Genomic DNA, 22,521 nt, shown 5'->3' on the forward strand with positions numbered 1-22,521 from the left:
CACTGTTTTTGAAAAGATGCTTATTTACCCTTGCAGCTAAAGGCTGATCCACTGCTATGAACAAGAACAAAAGAGCAACTGCTCTAGTTGGCCACTGCCACAGTTAAGTGCCACATCTCTTCCAAAGCAATGAGCAGGTTACACCCCCCTGTGCATGCAGAATGTGTATTCACACCAGCAAGAGGAGAGGCACATCAAGGCAGAACTCAGGCACTGGCAATGATGGCCCCTCTTGAAACATCCTCCAGTGGTTTCTGCCAGACTGCTTTAGGAAAACATCTCCAATCCACCAACCAAAGTTTCCACTTTAAGAGCTTGACTGCAATGTTAACTATGCTGCCCCAGAGTCCTGCTTCATTTTATTGTGATCTAGAAAATCCAGTACTCCAAAAGAAGCAGCAATGTTGGGTTGTACACAGTAAGCTTTTCTGGGGGGAGCTATGGGTAATGAGCAGCTGTGGCTATTACTGTGTCTAAGTCAACAACATCAAACTCAGTGCAGCCAGACCACGGTATCATTGTTGGATAAGGATGTGATCTATGAAGAGACTTCAGGAAGACCCACGAAATTCTTAGGAGAAAAAGAAATCAGGGTGTTTGGTATATTATATAATATTTTCTAAATAAAGCAATATTCTCAGGAAAACAGCAAATACCTACTGTAGAAACAGAGCTGCCATAAATAAAAAACAACAAAATAAATAAAATAAATAAAAACAATTTACTCAGTTTCCTATGACCAGTAACCCAGCATTTCCAACCTCCCTCAAAACAAAACTCACCGCTCACTACACTAACAGAGCTGGCTAAGAGGTAGAATATTTTCACAGGTTTTTGAAATTAGCTTTCCAAGAGAAATTTACTACTCTGAAAAGTAACACTCTGGAAATAGCACTGGGGTTTCATCTAGCCTTCCTTTAGGGATTTTCCATACCAAGTATGCCTAATGTATTCCTGCCCTCTGCACCTAAATCAAGTCCAGCCAGCAAAGCAGTGTTCTCCTCTATTTCATACTTCATCAATAAACTTCCCATATCTGGAGGGAAGATATTTCAGCAAATAAACTATCATCACTGTTTCATATACCAGTATAAACATCTACATTCCCCCCCTCAAAAGAAATTACAGCCTAGCTGAAATAATTATGCCTCTTAGACTGTTCTAGTAGCAACAAGGTTAATTCTTACTTTAAAAATAATAAGAGAGATTCTAGTTTGTTCTTTTATGTTCTTAGATTAACACTTGCACAAACCTGACTTCAACACACTCTATCCCAAAGGCATTGAAATTTCTGTCTGGAACTCAGTAAACAACATCATTTCTGATAATCAAAACCCAAACTTATTCACCCATTCAACTGTGCTGGGTTTGCAGTCTTGTAAAATTTTAAGTAATGAGAAGTATTTTGCCCATGGAAGCAGAAATTATATTGAATGCAATGAATAAGAGCACAATTTCAATCACAGCTACTTTTCAGAGCAGAAGAGGTAATCTACACAGTAGACAATGAGAGCCCTGAAAACTACAAATGAAACCAACCGAGTTCAACACGCTTGGCTTAGTTTGTTCCTTAACACCAACTCCTGTGTCTCACCAGGCACTAGAAGATCATTATTGCTACATGCACCAAGGTATGCTTTGGGAGAGATGCTGAGGGAAACATGCAGTGAAGTCAAGTGCACGTAACAGAGTTGGGGATAATCAATGAGAACTCCAGAAAGGATAAAGCAATAATGCCATTGCATCATGTTGTACCCCAGCCCTGGTGCCTTAACCACACGGAAAGAGGTTAAACTAGAGGTTTAGCCACACACTAGAGGTGTGGCTTTACAAGAAGGACAAACATCCATGCAAGGCACCACCACCCATTTTCAAAGACTAAGTCCATCTTCAGAGAGGAAAGAGTAGCACGTGAACTTGCCAAGCACAGAGGTGCTGCCTGCTCTGTTCCCACAGGCCAGCAGCAGCCATAACCCCTGTGACAGAGGCACATTCCCAACAGCTGAGCAGTGCTGGCTGGTGCCCAGCACTCTGTGAGGGCAGAGCTGCACTCACACAGCAACACGAGGAGGAGGAGGGGCAGGGGAGAATGGTCTTGCACACAACCATAGAAATGGCTGGGAAGAATTGGGGAAAAAAATCATAGTGCTCTTCCCACTCTTCTTAGCTCCTTGCACGACTTCTGGGTGGTTTGGTTCTTTGGGGCACTGGGCCAGGATGCCTGAAGAGTGATGAAGAGTCACAATGCTGAAGATGATAAGTCTGAGTGCCTCACTTCTCACACACATGTTAAGTAAATGTAATTATGATATTACACAAAGCACAGCAGGAAGAGCAGGGGGACAGAAAGAGGTACACATGCAAATAAATGCCTCCTTCCTTTTCCAATTATGCCACCCAGAAATATTTGCCAAAATACGTCATTTTTGCCTTCAGTAAAAATCAGCAAGATAGGAAACCTTGTAAAGAGTCTTTATTGTATCTGTCCAGCTCAGCTTCTCCTTCCATATGTTTCTGTTATATCATAAACACTCATCATACTGAGGTTTTTTAAATTTATGTATAATTTTTGAGGAAGTTTCACTCAAATCAGCTCACAATATCCTTTTTCCTAAATCCACACCCCTTTACAACCACATCCAAACCCACCATTGCTAATGCCGTCTGTGTTCACTGGGAGCCTCTTACTCCCCCTCACACTTTCTTTACATAAAGCAAGCATCACCTGTCATCCAATTCCCTTGTGCATGCTTTAAATTTAATCACAATACCCAAAGTGTCAATAATCACGTTTGTCTCTCTGACAAGAATCAGAAATGGAAATTAAGTTCATGCTGAATAACAAAAATGTAATCTGCAGTGCTGCAACTGAACACTTACTTTTCAAGAAGTCTAAAGCAACCTCCTCTCATTTTAAAATATACAAAGGAAATCAGCCTTTTGAAACTAAATCTAATATGCCAAGCAACTTGATTCAGCTGCTAACTAATAAATTAGATAAAACCCCTTAGGAAAGATGCCAGCATCCTCTCCCAAACCACCAGCATCACCTTTCAGAAACATACTTCAATTAGTAAAAATTAAAATTGGATAGGAAAGATGACATTATTCTGATATTTATTGTTAATATAATTATTTCCCCATGGTTGCTTAAGACAGCATTACTAAAACAGCTTTAGCAGCCAGGTTGGAAAATACTACATAGCCTAGAGTGCCCTCTTCCTTTCCCAAGAGGAATTTCAGGGAAATACTGTTGATGAAGATGTCAATCAGTTGTTTCTCAGAATGTCAAATAAAATAGATAACTAGACTGTATTAAAACATGAAAAAATTTCAGAGTAATTTAAGAAAAATCCTTACATGAGTGATGAATGTGACTCTACCTTAATAAAAATATACTTACAGAGCCATCTGAAATTGTTCAAGCCATTTTTTCTTTAAGTCTTTAGTTTTGCAATAAACTTCTAAACCATTTTCACCTTGGATATGAATGAGGTAGAAGCCATAAGACCACTGCATAAGAAGATAGGTAATACAGAAGTCATCAGTTATGAAGAAACTAAAGTGGAAAAAACCTCTAAAAATAACATAGCATTTGTATTTTCTTTAATTCATTAATTTGGGGAACAGTAAGACCACTTTATTGTGTTCCCTTAGAATCACCTACTCAAACATTTTAATTACCTTAAAATAAACAAATTTGAAATCTAAATATTCACTCCAACTTATATTTAAAATTAAAAACATCTTAAATAAATTGTATTTACCTTTTAAACTCCCAAAAATGTTTCAAATTCTTGCTAAAAATAACATTTGATGTGAATTAGCAACAAATATTTACCTTCTTATTTTCTTTATCAGTAGTAGGGTTATTTGTAATTTTGTATTTCTGAAGATCTATTATTTCCTTCATTTCATAATTATCCCCTCTCCGTTTGCAAACAATGACAGCTAGATCAAACAAGAAGATATGCCTATGAAAATATAATACAGAGATGGTTAAAAACACTCCAGAAAGCTAACACCAAAAAGTCTTGTTTTACACACTTTGGCCAGTGGCACTTAAAATTTTGAAGATGAAGAACTAAACTACTGGCTAATAAAACAACCAACACTGAAAGTACTTTTGCTTAAGACCAACTCCTTGTAAGGAGTGCTTAGTGCTCTTAGACAATAATGTGATAACTAATTTTTCCTTCATCACTTTGCACTTTCCCTTCATCACTTTGGACATTCACTTGGAAAATGGCAGACAGGCTCTGTGAATGCCCAGTGGAATGGAAACCCCCAAGAATCAGTGAGCTGACCTCCAATCTGTCAAGAGTTACTTCACAGGTTTTCAATAGCAAACACCACAAGTTATGCCATCACCTGTCTTGCCTTGCACGTTTGTCTAACGTCGTTATCCTTATTTCCCCATCACCTTGAGGTCTGCCATACTGTAAGAGGGAATGGTTCTGAAACAGAAGTGAAATGGATGACTCCATACAGCAGCAGTGTGAAGACAACAACACATTCAAATGTTAGGCCACTCACTCCTTTTACCCCAGTACAGGACTTTTCAGGCCAGGAAACAACATCTTTTCCTCACTAACATGAACTAAATACTATAACAAATCAGTCCATTCTATCTTTGTCTTCAAATGGGAAAGGGTTTCCCATTGCAAAAACATCTGGTACTCACTACACACAGACAAAAATATTTAACTACCAATACCCCAAACAGCAAGAGTTACGTACTTTAACATGCATGTCATTCTAAACCAAGCAAAACATACTTATACTTGAAGATTGTCAAGAACATTATAAACTCCTATGAAATGAGGACAAAATACATCTATACGTTTGATCAAAAGGGATTTTAAAATTATATGTAAATTTAAAAATCACGTACCAAATTCTCTATTGATAGTTGAAATTGTCTAATTTCCCGAAGTGTTTCGTTATCTCTCTTTACTTCATTTACATATTGAGCCAAGTCCTAGAGTATCAACAGCAAAAGGGAGGAAAAGAATAACTTTTCTATAACAGACTGCTTTAATAGATTATTTTGACAAGTTTATTTCTAATTTTATCTTTGTTTTGTCCACATATTTAGTAATTTCTTTTGAAATTCTCTTTAACATTCAAGAATTACCAATATGTATGCCTAAATGAAGAAGGAAAGAAGTGTCTGCAGATCTTCAGTAATATTTATAACACTCTTCATGATATCTATTGGAATATGAATTTACTATCAAGAAAGAAGGAAGTAAGTAATGAATTCTTAAAAAGAGCTGATTTTTTCTCTGAATTTCCTCAGTGTTTTATTTTCAAGATTAAAGATGGAAATGTAATTTATGCAGCTCACTACTGAAAAAGCAGTCAACATCCAACCTGGGAGGTAAATAGGAGGTAAATAGAGAATACAGCAGAAAATATATTTAAGGCAGCTCAAAAGCAGAATATAAGGTGTAAATGAATCATAAACCTGGGTGCTTATAAGCTACAGCCCCAGAAGGGGGATCTTGCTCCTACTGTTGCACAGCAGGGAGAAGCCATTACACAGCAGATTTTAAAAGGAGCTTTTGAAGGGATATACTACCTGAAGTCACAGGGTGAGATCATTATTGTGCCCTTTACCAGAACATGTACTGCACACATTTGACTAAAGCCTTTAAAATGCTCTGAAGATGCTTGAGTAATAGTGACAATTTGCTGGGGCTTCTGTGTTTATGGCTAGAGATGAGGAGTGAGCAGAAGAGGTAATTGGTAGAGTCAGGAATGCTGAGAGCAGCAGTTGGAAAAGGCATTCTGATCTTCCTAGCTTGCTTCTACAGTATCCCTTCAATATGGTCACAAATTTGGAGGGTGGGAGGACGACACATCTTCTCCCTAAGATGTTTTTAATCAAAATCTATGAATAGCTGCAGTCATTATGCTAGCTTCCCAAATGGATCTGTGCAGGATACATTCACGTCAGTCTTAAATGGCTTGGGTTATAAATTAAATAACCTCCTTTCTTGCTGCCAAAAGAAATCCAACAGCAGAATCCTTCCAAGAATTTTCTTTCCTAGGGGGCAGTACCACTTTGCTAGCAGTTTTTCCAAAGACATTTTCCTTTTGTCTCTCTTGGTGAGAGACAGCAGGGTTTTTAGAAGCAAACACCAGTGCTACCCTGTTATTTTTACTACAATGGCAGGGACTACAGTAAATCAGAATGGGAATAATGCTGCAACCTTAAGGAGAGACAATCATACCTCAGGGGTTTGTGGGTTTGGAGGGGGTGTGGGGGAGGTTTTGTGGTATTTTGTTTGGTTACAGACTGCCAGCCAGTGCACATCTGCCACAGCCACTCTGGGAGGAGATTTCTTTGATTTTTACATCCAACAGACACCAATGAAGAAACCCAGCAAATTGGCAAGAAAGAGCAGGGGTAAAACAGAGTTATTTTCCAAGCCAATTAGCAGCAACCAGGATGCATGGCCTGCCACTAGAGGGATGAACACTGTGCCATTTCTTTTCAGGCACCTCTCCAAGGGAAATTATCATGGTGCCCATCCCTCTAAATTTACTGCACAAAACCAGATAACAAAAAAAGGGAGCTAAAATCTCATTTGTGAGCTGGTTTGTATTCCAGGCATTCAAGGCAGTCACAAAATACGAGACAGCTGTGTGACCCAAAACTAACTTAGCCTGACTTCAGCATCTACTGTGGACCATACAGATTACAACAGGAGATATATAATTTATGTCATGTTGGCTCCTTTCCCCACAGAGAATAGAAAAAACTTTCCAATTCCAGCACATGAATGTCACCATTCATGCCATGAAGGCAACTGAAGCAGACCAGCGCTTTGTTTCTGAAGCTGTGCAGAAGAGCACATAATATATTACCTTATGCACAAGGCAGCACAGTTATTGTATAAAGCATTTGTTTGTACCACTTGCAGGTGAATCTATAGTGACAGGTACCCTACCTCCAGAAAGATACTACTGCTTTCAAAGGTAATGCCACAGAGATCATATTAAGATGACAGAAAAAGGTCTTGTAAACAAAGAGAGCTCACCACCTCACTGGGAAATTACTGATTTTGATTCAAACTGACTTACAGGAGTAGAAATACTCCTAAATTTCAGAAGCAAGACCAACATTATTGAAACACCTGTTTTTCAGCAGATGCAAAAGTAACCCAAAATGGGGAAGTTCCATTTCACAAGGCCTCAGCTTCAGAAAACTACTGAACTTGTTTCCCAGACTTGAGCAAAACCCTCAACTTGGTACTTGCCATGACATACAAAGGTCACAGGAACCTGTAAAAACATGTTTGAAATGTTGTGAAGAACATGATCTGCTCCAGGAAACAGAATTCTGAGCTACCATTCTAACCACCAACAGACATAAATACTTCACTGCCTTAAATACTCACCTTCATTGCATCAAGTGCCAGTTTTAGATTTGCCTTCTCCATGGCATCAGGAGTGTGCTTTACCAGCTCCTGTGGACAGAGCAGTTAAAACTTTCCACGCACTGTTCGTCATTTTTATAATTTAAATCATCATTACTCATCCCCACCCCCAAAAAATACAGAAGCCAAAACCAGAAAACACAGCCCAAGAATAGGCATTTCCATGCCCAGAGTGAGCAGCCCATCAGTGAGTGGGGACTATTGCAAACAGTTAATTGGCAAGTGTTTAGGAGTGACTGCTGCACAGCCTAAACACTGACTTGAGCTGCTAATGAACCATCACGAGAAGTGAATTTGGTCTGTCTAGCACTTAAAACCTGCCAAATCAGATCATTACTGTATGTGCATGCTGGAAGCCCAGGTAAACAGCCCTCATTTCATTTACACATTACATTTACACATTACATTACATTTACACATTACATGTCCATTTACACATTGCTATACGGAATTTCATCCTATTCCAAATCATGCACTTGTCCACAGACAGGGACAGTAAAACCTCAGCTGAAGTATGCACAGCTTAAAAGTCAGTCTCATCATACCTAAGAGGAAGCTGACTCAGAAAACATACTGAAATAAAATTGACATGTTCAAAGAATTCTTTTAGCCACTTCCCATATGGAAAATACAGAGTCTTTTTGGGGCCTTATGAAGTAGAAGTGTAACCTCTTGGGGAAACAGGCCATTTCTTCTTTATAATTTGAGGCAATAATTATACATTTCAGCTCAGATAACTCAGTAAAACCATAAGAACCGGAATAGTATTTTTTAATACATATATTACAATTAATAGTTAGTACTTATATTTGCATCGCAATTCTAATAATTTACTCATTATTTTCTTTCCAAGTCTGTAAAATATTTTTCTTGTACAACATATATTGTAACACAGAGCATAGTGACATTGTATATCATCTTCTCACAATATACAGTTTGACTATAAAATCATGAGTCATATCTCATAAGTTTTTTTAAAGAAGTTGTACCATTAATTTTGCTTTTTTCCAATTTTGCATTGATCAAAACATTGATGACTCATTTACAGAAGTATTTCAAAAAATTTAATATTACAAAAAGTATGTTGTTCTGCAGAGTAAAAATTGTGCTCCATATATAAGTAGTAGATCTTTTTAAAATGACATTTTACAAGCATCAGCAGGGTTGATGGTCTAATATAGTAATACATTTCTTCTCAGCTGAACTAATGAGTCTCCTGGCACAGCTATCAAATTAAATTTATAAGACTCTCCACCCTTATTACAGGACTAACTGCAAAAGCTAATGCTTTGTGGGTTATAACAAGAAGCATTTCAAAATAAATATGGCTTAATTGCAATTTATGACAGCGAAGAAATATCTTAAAAGTATGCTGTATGTATGGCCCAGCTTCCTGTTTTGGAGGGTAATGGTTCACATTTCCAAGTACCATATTTATGGTTTGGTACTACTAACCATTTTAAACACACCAACAATAAAGGGTCCAGAGACTGAGGAAACAATCATGTTTTGTTTTATTTCCCCCAGATAGGCTTCAGCTCTAAGAAATTATCTCTGGGAGAAACCCTGCACTTGACTGAACTTTATTTCTTAACATATCTAGGGAAGCGTCAATCAGCTTCCTTTGATAAAGACATTTGGCTTTCATTTTTACAACCCACTGATGATAAACAATCACAGTTTTGCTCTCAGCCCCTTTAAATTTCAAAAATAAAATACCTGGAGCAGTAGGTGATATTTGAGCACTCTTTGCATTGGAACCACTAAGAGATCCCGCAATGTAAATTTCCCATTATTGGCCCTCTTGGAACATTCCTAGTTCAAAGCAGAAGAAAGAATAAGACAGTGGAGCTAGAAAATAAACTTATTCAAGTGATACATATGAAAATTCAGTGACATATAAGCAACTGTCTTAAGCTTGTGATAAATAGTAGAAACAAAATGAAGAAAAGCAGTTGATATGGCAAAACCAAAAAAAGCCTGTGTTCAGTCACATGTTCTCAGATGTTTCAACATGCATGAGAGAGTAGAACAAAGGCAACAGAAATTAGGCATTCCACACAGCTAAAAAAAGTTATATATTCCTGTGGGAGGGGGAAAAAAGCAAAAGGTAATCATGGAAACTACAGGTCAGTCAGTCTCACTTCAGCACTTCACTGCAAAAATTGTGGAGCAAGTCCTCTTGGCATCAATATCTGGGCACATGAGGAAGGTATGTGGGAATATCCATGGATGTACCACAGGTAAGTCAATGCCTGACCTACTTGACTAGATCTGTAAATGGGTGAGGACAGCGTGCCTTGACTTTTCCACAGTTTCATCTCTCACCGTAGAGTAATATTCAGGTTGGGCTGTTCTGCTCCAGGTCTATCAAAAACTGACTGAATGATGAGGCTCAAAAAGTGTAGTGACTGATGTTTCCTGCACCACCTGAGGGACAGCTGCAAACAGAGCTCCTCAGGGCTCTGTCCAAGGCCCCCTTCCCTTCAGTGCCATTGGCAATGATCTGCAGCAGAAGACACAGGAGACCCCAGCAGGGCTGCAGGCAGCACAGGGTGCAGCCCAGGGAGCAGCTGACACCACTCAGGGCAGGCCCAGCACAAACCTCACACCAAGGCAGGAAGGCAAAGATGAAGTCCCTCACCCTATAGGCACTAGCCAGGGACATGCTGACCCTGAGGGCTCAGCAGGTGAGCAGCAGCCCTGCAGAAAGCACCGTGGGGCCATGGCAGACAACCCTGAGGCTATGGGACAAGAGCTTGTGCAGGCTATAGGTCCCTCCCAGCCTGTTGATCCTGCAACTCTGTTCCAGCTGAGACACGCTGATAAAAGGAAAGGTACCACTGATGGTCACATCCTGAGAGAAAACCCTAACTCCACTAATGTCAGTGGCAAAGCTCCCTTCACTTCAGGACCAGGATGTGCACTTTTGTACATGCAGCACATTTCCATTTGATCAGAGCTCCAAAAGACTGAAGGGAAACACATGGACTCATCAGTCCAGCTAGTTTCATCATCATAAAGGTTTTGACTTCAATGAAAGCAGGACCTAGTCACAGAAACACATGGTATAAGGTGCATATATATACATACATATTAAAAAATACAGATACCTCTAACTTCAATTTAACATCTTCTTTTGTCTTAGAGATATTGTCTAAGCACGATATTGCTATCTCCACTTGACTGCAGTACTGTCCATAAATAACCAACCTAAATCAAAGCAAGAGAAAGAATGAAAGAAGCGTTTGTTTATTTAAGAACAACCCTTGATCATTTTTTCACAATCCTTCTTTCAGAAGGAGCAGTGCCTATATAAGCAAGGATAGAATTTAACCACATGTTCAATACACAACATGAATGAATGAAGACTATTCAGGACAACAGTTTTGCTCTACTTCCAAAATAGCCTAAAACCATTCCATTTTCCTTTACTAGTCACATATATTTATATATGTTCTGATGAACACACGATTCATTAAAAAGCAGCAAAATTTCTGTTGAACATAACAGTCTATAGTGTTTAAAGCAATGCAGACTTCCAAGGTTTTAATGAATAAATGCTGGAGCACAGGCCTAATAGGATTAATTACAGCCATCCTTTAAAGAACTTGTAGGTTATCCAAACTCATCTGTCTTCAACATTTTCTATCAGTACTGAGCTCTCAGATGAAAATAATAGTGTATGAAATCTCAAGAAATTTTCAATAGATGTCAAGTGAAGCAATGCTTCCTGAAGGAGTCTGGTTTTATGACAGGAGTTTCTTGCCTCTCTGTGGAGTGCTTCTTTCTAGTAGTCCCAGCACCAAGAGTGCTCCCTTCTCTGACCTTTTCATCTGTTTCTTGAGGCGATTTCTTCTGTATGCTTCAAAACTTTTTTGGTGGGTTCCCATGAGCCTTCTACTGAGGTGTCCTAAATTTATTTTTCTCTCACCTAACCTTTACCCTTTTATTTAATTCTTTTTTTCACAATAATGTGATGACAATGATTTAAAACTTATAATTTCTGATTACTTTTAACCACTGTATGGTTCAGACACTGCATCAACCTCTGTTCCCTTTTTTTAGTAATATAAACTTGGTATTTCTTCTCTGTGTCCTTTGTTCCTCTTTGAGCACACATTTCAGAATAACTTTAGCAAGCAGAACAGCTCCTTGTCCCCTGATTCCCTCCTACAGCAGCACAAAGTATAACAGCCTGGGAAATAACTGTGTCCTGCTCCAAACCAGAAGCTGAGACAGAGGCTCTCTGAAGGCAGGACTGTTGATGGGCAGTCTGGGACACCCTCCTCCCTTGGAACTGTCCCATCTAACATTCTTGGGATGCTGCTGTCCAAGTTCTCACACAGCAATTATTACTGCAATAATCCTCCTTCATCCTGAAGCAAATGCAGTTAGCTCCCTCAAGTCTCTCTGACTCTGTTCCCAGAAGGACTTCATTTTTAACCAAATCCCAAAGGTTACTTTAAGGTAGGTCAGCAATGCAGCCAACTGAACAAGTGTTTTCAGCCAAGTACCACAGGCATATAAATTCATCTGTAGAGTCCAACAGCTGTTCAGTGCTGGCAGAGGGAACAATATGAAAAGGTGGGTAAAAAATTGGCAATTAGCCCACAGGGTATGGCATGTTGCCACAGCTATCCTGTTATCAGCTTGGCTGCTTTTCAAAGGGAAAGGGTGTTTGCTTTACTATCACACCTCTGACTCAGGGTAAAGCAAGACCATAGTCTCCTCTCTCTTTGACATTCTTTCCAGTTATGACCTCTTCTGTTTTCTTTAATCTGAAATATCCCTAATAAGTATCCTTTCTTTAATCTCTTAAACAATCCTAATAAATGCTAAAAAATATCTGGTATTATGTGCAAAAAAAGTGCTGTGCAAAATTTAAGTTTCCTTAAAAATATATTTGTTACCTGTCTAAGTAAAAATATTGCCAAAGCTGGGCTAACAGGAGTGAGGGCTCATAAAACACTAGGTTGCATTTTGACTTCCAGGCTCAAAACACCAAAACTAGCTTGATGAGGATACTTACTGTGAACTTAATCCTGTTTCAGAAATATTTATTAAATAAAAATACAGTAAAATACCAAACTGAGCACATATCAGCACAATTAATAAGAATGCTAAAATCTTACCTTTCCTTGTAGTTAATAAAAATTTGATATAGGTTCTGATCATTTTTGTTAACAATGGAATCATTGATGTCCTGTGTAAGATTCCTGTGAATTTTCACCAAATCCTTAAAAACAGTAATGGGGAGGGGGAAAGCTTTGTAAAACAAAACAGCTTAAAGCTTTAAATATAAAAATAAATTATTTTATGTTAGACCAAATAATTTCAATAAATTGGAAAACAGATTATTTGAGAGTAGAACCTAATTTCAAGGTTTGGCACATCTTCCCTGTAGTGCAGCAAGAAAAACTAGACTCCAAGAACTACCTATTAGAGACTAATTTATTCTAGCTTGGAATGTGCACTGTTAATTCACCTTTATTTTATAATGATAATTTTAAAATTAAGCAAGTCAAGTAAATGCTTTAGTGACAAGCTGAAGTAATGATTCTTGTCCCTGAGCTGTGAAAAATTAGTTCTGTACATTACACTGGTCAATTAGTGATGTCCTAATGCTAAATTAACTGCAATCATAATGAGTTTCCCAATAATGCACACAGCTAATGTCTGAGAGAAAATATTGCAGAAATATTTGCTCTTTGATTACTGTTGCAACTCTCCTTGCTTATACACCAGCATACACAAACTATAGGAGACTGCATCAGCTTAAACATTGTATGGACACTGTCAGAGAATTAAGAAGGTTAAGGTTAAGAAGTTTTGAAATCTGGGTAACTCTAGTATACAGACCATTGGAATGAAAAACAGGACTGATTAACAGGGCAAGCCACTGAAGATTATTTAATTCAAGAAATTATACACTACAGAAATAATACTCAACATTGATTCATGAATTGAGTTAAAACATTTCACTTCACATTGATGAAAACTAACAGTACATACAAGGTCAATCACATCACTGATGAGGGTGCAGAATCTTGAAACAGATCAAATTTAGTTGCTAGCAACTGTATGGCCTTATCCTCAGAATCTTAAGCTGCAGTTCACAGACATTATTACAGAAATACTTCCCAATTAATCTATTTGGAACAGGAGCACTTTTTCTAAGGAGCACACAGGGACTCAGCTAAGCAATACCCCTGAAAAACAGCTTAATTCTAAGGGGACAATGGGTCTTTTTGGGTTTCCATCTCTAATTCAAATCAAGTTTAGTTTAAAACTGATGTTAACATCATCTGAAGTCAATGAAGATTCCAACACTTCAGTATCTGTTACACATACTTTCATCTCTCTATGTCCTTATATAAAATTCACAGGCATGCACAGGTGCACATATAAGTGCATTTACATATGGGTGCACACAGAGATGTACATACAAATGCATATACAGACAGACATATACAGATGCAAATATGGAGCCATACATTCACTTTAAAGAACAGAACTTAGAAATATGACTGCCAATGAAAGCCACTCTCTTTAGATTAGCAAGTAATTAGGGGTAATTGGTTTTATTGGATTTTTTTCCTTCAAAATGAAGTATTTTGATATCAGCAGTTGATCCAGCAAGCATCTTTTAGAGTCTATTTAAGGAATATAACATCACTCTAAGGAAACAATCCTTCACCACAACCCCTTAACAGAAGAAAATCCATTCTGTTCTGAGAACACAGCACTCGCTCTTCACATCTCACTTTGCTGCAGAGCTCTGTGTAACAGCTATTTTTAGTTTAAAACAAGCTTCCACTGCCCTCCAGCCTTCCTGCTGAGGAACTGCCACACAGACAAGGTCTGAGCAGACAAAGCGTTTGCAAATATTTTTGGCTTAGGCAAGTCCTGTATTTCTTTTAAGGTTATTGGATGCCTATGAAACACTCCTGGAGTTGGGAATAAACATCTTCTTCTAACAGCAGAATACTGAATGCTGGTAACAAAAAGCAAAATAAAACAACCCAAACATAAGCTTACTATGTGTCTCACTAGTCTAAAATACACAGGTTTCATTATTTTTCATCTTCTGTGATCCCATGCAATCCTTTAACTAGCAGTGAGTGGGCTGGCCTCCCTGCTTGTGCTTACAGCATTCAAGCCTTTCTGTACCCTTGTGCAGTGTTTCCATTGACTGGAATTAGGTCTTTCAACAAAAGTCAATATGCCTGGGCACACAGAGCCTTAGGAAAGAGGTTTACAGTAACTTAGGGCACATCATGGCTTTATTTGCAATAAGTAGGAAATACAAATGCAGGACAGAATATAGATTTGTTTTCAAAAGCAAAGGGATCTCTGTGGGGAGCTGATGTAATTCAAGAAGACAAGTTATTTACTGATATCTGTGACAGTGTTTTGGACTAATATTCAAAGTGGAGGACATGACAGCAATCAAGAGGCAGAGTGAAAACTTCACTGAGGGAAAAATATGGCAAGGGGTCGGGTATCATCCACATAATAACTGTCAGAACTTACCTTCTATCAGGATGATGCTGGAACAGCAACCAAAACATTTTAACAGACTGGCCAGGTTCTCACAGAATAGAATAAAATCCCCAACACCTCCTCCTATAACCTGAGAGCCTATTGGACATGCCAGGTATGGCCAAACCAGAGGTGATATTTTACAAGCAATAATAGCTTGTAAAATACAGCATGGGCCACGCTCTGGGGACTCGTTCTTTACAAAGGCCTCATAAAAGAGCATTGCTTTCATTTTTCTGTATTGAGAAAGGCTTCAGACCATTTCTGATGTCTTCCTTTAAAGTTAGACAGAGTAAAGACATGCTGATCTCTTATCAACTAAAAATACATGTAAATTGCCATACTGTTTTGATTAAGCTGAAAATAAATGACACAAAGTAGCAATCACAGGAACCACTATTGTTTCAGTCAAATAGGAAGTTTCCTAGATAGTTCACAGAGGATTTTCTTATCCTTTCCAGCACCAGATTCTGAGTCCAAAACTGAGTTACATTAACTTGCAAGCGTGTTCAATGACGTAAGAGCCAGGGCAGCTACACGGATTTGCAGAGCAGCTACAGATAGTCAGTACACAGTGATAGGTAACTTAGCAGTCACAACTTTGTACCATCATTAAAATATTAGCATTTATTAGAAGACAGTCCATTTCTAGAAATTATTAGCTTTTAAAGATCAAAAATACTGCGGTTTATAACAATTCACTATCTCACATGCTAATGCCATTTATCTTACCTTATTCCCTCAAACAGAAAAAAATTAATTGGTAGTGCACATCTTTTTTAATGAACTAATATCCACATAAACACACACTGTATTTCAAATAATCATTTTGTGCAGTAACACATAATACCAATATATCACAATCAGCTATGAACCTCATGTCTGTTCATAAAATATGTAATTACTCACAGGAATGTTGATGAAAACAGTATCAAACTCTGATGCTGACAGAAACCTTTTCAATGGCACCATGAAAAACTGAAAGAAAAAATTATATATACATTGGCTATTGCAATTCTATCTTCTAGACTGCTATAAAAATGGATTTTACAAGTCTGTAAGCAGCATCTTACCTTCTCAATCGATTCCAGGGTTTCAGTGTACTTCTCTTCAGTTTGCTTTATTTCAGCAAGACAACAGCTTCTTATGTCATTTTCAGGACATTTCTGCAATTACAATGGAGTCAAGTTTAAGTCATTAACAGACACCTAATGGATAACAAATGGTTTTATTTATTTAGAATTACACAATTAGGATAACTGCTTCCTGAAACTCTCTGAGTAAGGCAGCCTCCAAAGATGATAGAAATAACCAAGAATATTTTAATGTTCAATTAGCTGATGACTTTAGTAAAATCAAAATCAAAGTAATATTATGAAAAATTAATGTTTAGACATAAAACACTGAAGTATCAGCATGTACTTTGGAAGCTGAAATACAAGGTCACATTTAATTTACATCCAGGCTGAGAAATCTCATTTAAAATACCCAGCAGTTAGTAATTTTATTAAACTTAATGGGACTAAATCACGCAAGCAACTTTGCATTGCCATAAATATTGGATTCAGTCTAATCCTTGTACTTATTTACAGTTTTTCCCCTTTTATTTCTCAAGGGGAGCTTTCTCCTCAGACTCAACAGGAGTATGTCCTCAGATCAGGAAGTGCAGTGACCTCAAAGTTCAAGCGTTGTATATGCATGTGCGTGTCTCCAACAAGACCCTGGATTTTTCCATGTAAACCACCAGACTCACAGGACACGGAAGTAATTATCAGTAATTACATGACTCTATAAAAATAGTTTACAAGCAGTCTTACCCAAGATAGGATTTACAGCATTACAGCTTCAATAAAAACCTATTTCAAATAAAAGAGTAAATAACTGGAAGATTATATGGAACCGTTCATGTCAAGCAAGGCACAGAAGCTCTGGAGATCTCAGAGGTCAGCATGGAGGTTTGACACAGTAACTGGACAGGCTTTTGCAGTTAGAAGCAGTAACTAATCCAAAATGTTTTCTCCAACAACAAGAAGCAGTATCTTAACAAGCAACAGAACTACAACATACTTTCTGAAGCCTATTTATCAATTTGCAACACCCTTCAGCATATCCCTGGTTCTACCTCACTTATTTTCATCCAATGTAGAGAATTCCTATGCTGCACACAGACCAGATGACTAGATGTTGTTCAAATACAGAGAGAGTCAGGAGTAGAAATTTAGCACTCTAGTTATTTAATTCAGAAAAATTACTTTTAGCTTTTGAACAAAAGACTTTTCTTCTCTAGGAACAGCATAATTTCTAGATTGAAATTTTTACATTTCAGAAACTACTCTTGAAAATCCAATTCGTGCAGTTCTTCATTTTCCCACAATGAACAGTAAGGTTGTGTCTTTATCAGATGCAGACACAAGTAACCATTTTGCAAAACTGCAGTCTTATCAGAAGAATTCTGCTTTGTGAGCATCATCATGGTCATCCTCATCTCAAATTTATTCCCAGATTCTTTTGTACAGGGAAGGAGACGCTGTCACAGTTAACTGTAGGTAACTAATTTCTATAAAGTATTAGAATTTGAAATTATTTAGACTTTCAGCTATTTTTTACCTTTAGCTCAATGCTGCCCCAAATGTTTGCAGCATTTGCCCCATTACAGAAGTTGCTGTACTCAATAGTTTATATCCATTTGCAAAATTTGGGTGTTTGTTGTTCATCAGTACTTATATGAGCAATGCAAACAAATCCTGGCATTCCAGTTAAAACCATTCACTTCAGTTTTGTGCTCACCTAACCCAAAGAGAACACTAACACAGACACTTTTGGCAAAAACTGACATCTCAATTTTTCTATCCACACTGCAAACATCTAGAATTTGAGTGCAATAAACAAAAGGAAAGAGGAAATAAGAAACAATGTGTGATAGCAGTACAGGTAAGAAAAGCTGCCTGGGAGTTCAGCTACTCCTAGAAAAACCTTAGTGGAATAGTGTACTTTGCAACATAATGACAACCTATGAATCAACAAAACCTACATGGCTGAATAAACAGGAAATTCATTAGTTTGAAACAATTCTCAGTTGTCCTTGCTAGGCTAGTTGTTCAAACTATGGCTGAAATAGTATTACAAACAACAATTTCACAAAATTGTAACAAAAATTTGAAGGTAGGACACTTTCAAGTAAGCAATTCAATTAACTGCTCTTAAAATAGCTGGTAAATTTTACTACTCAAAACTATCAAAGTAATTACTGTATTTAACTTAAAAATCCCTTTTTTTTTTTTAAGCTTACTATAGTTAATGCTTTCCCCTTTACCCAAAAAGCCTGCAAAGTCTCACATAGAAAATAATGCTCTGCACATGAGAACTCTGGATGCAGCCGAGCAGGAGTGTTAGTGAAACTATTTATTAAGAGGTCATTTCAACTATCAAAAAGTTAACTGCTCTTGTTCCAAAGCAGCTAGGAACAGGAAAACATACAGGTTGCTGTGCTGCTTCATCTTTCATTAGGTCTTCATAAACTTCCCCACCTTCATCTTCTCCATAGACACAATCATACAACTCCTCATCTTCCTCAACACCAGTTTCACTGAAAAGACAAGAAAAAAAACTGTGCAGCACAGACAAAGTACCACCAGCTCTGCAAGGGACTAATCATAGGAGAAGGTTCTAGAGTAAACAAACAGAATAATTAATAGAATAGCTAATGAAAATAGCTCATTAAGGGAAATTAAGTCCATTAATTAATTTTCTTTTCTCAATTAATTTAAAATAAATTTACAAAATCAACACAATACTGAAGACTAATGAATTCAGAACCACATGGGAACTAAACCAGCAGCAAAAGCAACACCTCAGGACAGTTTTGTCACAAGCTACAATCCAGCTGCCCTCTTCTCCTTGACCTTTTCCCCACCACATCCAGTGAAGAGGAGCTGCCTCTCCATACTGCCTGGCATCCCACTGCACTGGGATGTGAGACTGTTACAGGTCTTCTCCCTGTCTGAAGCAAGGATGAGCCAGGGTAAAATACACCACAGACTGCAGAGCCAGCACTGAGGCACGGTACCTCCACATCATGAACCAGAATCTGGATCATCTCACACAACCTTCAGCTACATAAAAATGAACAAAGGAACCAATCAAACTGAAAATCAGACAGTTCAACGAAACCAAGCACACACAAGTGCTGCCCTCCAATTACCACAGAAATACAGCATCAAGTCAGAGCTCAACTCTGCCCTCAGTTAATTCAGCTTCATTGCAGTCAGCCCTGCTAGAGTATTACCTGCTTTGTGCTAGGACTCTATCAAGCCTATAATATCTCTCACTCCAATTCCTTAGGGTAAGTCTACAAAAAAACTCTAGAAGATATTGAAAGCGGTCAAGTCACAATAACAGTATAGAAACGGGATCAGATATGCAGACAATTTTAGGTTTATCCTGTTGGAAAACAAAACTGAAATCCTTCAGAGTAAAAACCAACAGGTTAGTCCAGCATTTCAGTTCCCACCAGCAGTGATGGTGTACTGGCACTTCACATTAAACACTGGCAGTTTTCAGATGCAGCACACACTCCATTCTACCACCTCTGCTCCAGGGAACAAAAGCTGGCAAAAAGGCAGAGTAAGGATGGGAACATTAAAGTACTACAGCTCTTTCTGACAAAAAGACCTAAATTAATTTTAAATTCTTTAAACACCATTTAAATTCAGGGAAAATTAAATCAATTTCAAATACTTACTGATAATTGAGGGAAACTAAAAAAATGTGAGCTATCTGCATTATTCACTGGCACATTTGTTTCTTATTCTTGAATTGCTTCCTCCACAATTGAGACAGCACGCAACTATTAAATTTCTGTTAATTTCCATAATTTGTTACACAAGAAGAGTTACAAATCAATTTATTTGGTATAATTTGTTAGCTTTTTTTTTTAATGAAAGATTGTCTCACAATGCTGAATGTACATACCCATTTAAGAATTGGTGGAAATATTATTTTCAAACAGTTATAATGCCACCACATCTAAGAGATAAGGACATCACCTCTTGCCCACTTGGGTCTCAGAGGAGACTGCAACTCCTATCTTCTGCATGCTCTGCTACACAGAGTGAAAAGCAATTATCTATGAGACAGTCAGTCAGCTGCAGAGACAAGGACAAGCTTTGCAGAGAAAGTGGTAAATTGAGCAATGCCAATCACAGTGAGGTTTCCCTTCTTTATAGGGACTGAAGAAACAAATCCCTGGTGCGAGCAGCAGCTTCTTTCCCACACTGCAGCAAGCAACATGCAAGGAGTGCTGGCGAACTTTGAGCCTTGGAACAGAGAGCTCTGACCTGGCTCTTGTCCAAAATGATTCCTCATGGATCTTGAGAGATCCCAGCCACAGGACACAAGAGTACCCTGACAATCCTGCAAACACTTACCCAGAAGAGATAAACGCACTCATATTAAGGATTTCACTGACTTTAGGGAAAAGATCCACTTGAATTATGATCCAAACATTCATTTTCTTTGCTAGTTCAAGACAATTTCCTTACAAGTGATATTGCAATCTTCTGAAAGCATTCTCATAGTACTGACAGGTAACTTAGAAATGCATTCTTTATTTGCTTTGCTACGAGCACCCTCTGTGAAACATGCTGCTTTATATACACAAATGTAGCACAATAATTCAACTAAGTTTTCATAATTAATTCTTCCTGGTCAGCATAACAACTAACAAGATATTTACTAATTAAATAAATATCCCATTCTCATTAAAACTACATGTTCTACAACACAATACAAACAATAGGATGCAACTGAAAGACAAAAATCTGTAATTAATTCACAGATTAATATTAATTAACAGATTAATACCAATATTTAAAACATACTCTATTAAATCAGGAAGACCTTTGTAGATATCTTCATCATCAATGCTTTCTTCTGTAGGGAAGGGCCTATAGAAAGAAAAATAGCATTAATTACAGACACCACTAGCCTAGTCACATAGTGGATTTCTATTTGGTTTCCAAAATTTTCACACAGATTATTGTATACTAATGTGCTTATATGCTCGCCCCTTCCTCTGATGAGCAGTATATGTGCATTTACACTTCATTGTGTGGATTGACACTTACTAAAATAAAACCCTACTGGGCACCTTTGTTTTAAATCACCAAAAATACACACCATTGACATTTTTCAACTGGAAAAAATGATCAAAACTTTCAGGTTAGATCTGGTTGGAGGGGGTATTTTTGTTTCTTTTTGAAAACAAGAATCTCACAAACTCGGCCAATTTTGCTGATTTTTTAGAAGCGAGAATGAAGAGAAACCCCTTTTGTCTCTACATAAATCAGCACTGCATCAGGCGACTTCTGATCCCTGTGTCACGATTATCACACAAGTTCTGCAACACCACAACTGCTGCTCCTCTGCTCACCTCCTGTTTCAGCATGAGCAGTACACACAACTCAGGCCCTTCAGCAAGTGTACAGAGGTAGCACACATCTTCTGGAGCTCCTCAGAGGCCCAGAGCCTTGCACAGCTGCCCACCTGGCACTCTGGCTTACAGCTAGAGAAGCTCTTAGTGGGGGGCACAGCCTGTACTGCCTCCAACAGCTTTGCCAAGGAACATCCCACCAAGAGGCATTACTGCCACCATTCCCAACAGCAATACCATACCTTATCCCTGTGCCTAGTGCAATGGGAGTGCGGGAAAGCTTCGAAAGCGTTTCTATCACCTGCAAGAGAGGGAAACAAACTAAGATCAGTTGTAGAACAGAAGCAATAAAACATTTTGTTCTCCATTGTTTCATTATCAGCAGCACTACTCACATAAAATTATCTAAACAGAGACAAAATCTGGCCATACTAAACACAATATGCAATTGGACCTGGATGCACTTGTAATCAAATTTTGTCCTAAGAGTGCTTGTGTTCCTTGGGTAGCTGCAGAGAGGAAGAGTTTGGGCAGCAGAGGGAGCCAGAGGCCGAGGCTGCACAAGCCCGGGGGCCCCGGCTGGGAGGTGGACGGGCAACACAGAGCCAGAGCTCGGCCACCTCGGGGGCCAAAGGTGAGCCCTCCCATCGGCCCCACGGCCAAAGCCGCACAGAGCAGCCCTGAACCCTTCTCATGTTTGGAATACCGCAGCAGTCTGGAAAACCTCATCCTACGAGAGCATCTCCTGCAGGCGCTGAGGTTACACACACAGCGAGGGGGAGCATTAGGAAAGGTAGAACACACACACACACACAAACACCGTCACATACATGGGGTTGTTTTGGGGGCAATTGAATTCATACAAGACCTATCTGACTCTGCCTGGCCAGTCCTCTCCATCATAACTATTTACTCATACGCAGATATGCGAGTTTTATTTGCTAGAGAGAGAAAATGACCCAAAATGACAGCCTGCCTGAATGCCCACACTTCAGTGACAAGGTTTCCTCTGAACTCCTCAGAAGTTTCAGCCTGTATCTTTTCAAATCAAAATCCAAATTAAGCTGAAGAGAAATCTCAAAAGAAGCTTTTTATCAG

At 38.3% G+C, this 22,521-nt stretch overlaps 1 protein-coding gene across 2 annotated transcripts in view; it reads right to left on the reverse strand.

Annotated features, from left to right (window-relative positions):
- VAV3 (vav guanine nucleotide exchange factor 3) overlaps positions 1–22,521 on the reverse strand; it is a 144,344-nt gene that overhangs the window by 71,490 nt on the left and 50,333 nt on the right. For both annotated transcript variants that reach the window (XM_059854419.1, XM_059854420.1), the window contains 13 exons: positions 21,666–21,724; positions 20,873–20,938; positions 18,471–18,579; positions 16,067–16,159; positions 15,903–15,971; positions 12,584–12,687; positions 10,562–10,661; positions 9,168–9,263; positions 7,410–7,478; positions 4,895–4,981; positions 4,372–4,457; positions 3,842–3,974; positions 3,404–3,513 (listed from right to left, as the gene is read on the reverse strand). In XM_059854419.1, coding sequence (XP_059710402.1) covers positions 3,404–3,513; positions 3,842–3,974; positions 4,372–4,457; positions 4,895–4,981; positions 7,410–7,478; positions 9,168–9,263; positions 10,562–10,661; positions 12,584–12,687; positions 15,903–15,971; positions 16,067–16,159; positions 18,471–18,579; positions 20,873–20,938; positions 21,666–21,724 — 1,181 coding nt within the window. The remainder of the gene's footprint in view (positions 1–3,403; positions 3,514–3,841; positions 3,975–4,371; positions 4,458–4,894; positions 4,982–7,409; positions 7,479–9,167; positions 9,264–10,561; positions 10,662–12,583; positions 12,688–15,902; positions 15,972–16,066; positions 16,160–18,470; positions 18,580–20,872; positions 20,939–21,665; positions 21,725–22,521) is intronic.

This window comes from Haemorhous mexicanus, chromosome 9 (genome assembly GCF_027477595.1).
Source record: "Haemorhous mexicanus isolate bHaeMex1 chromosome 9, bHaeMex1.pri, whole genome shotgun sequence".
In the NCBI taxonomy this organism is placed as follows: Eukaryota; Metazoa; Chordata; class Aves; order Passeriformes; family Fringillidae; genus Haemorhous; species Haemorhous mexicanus.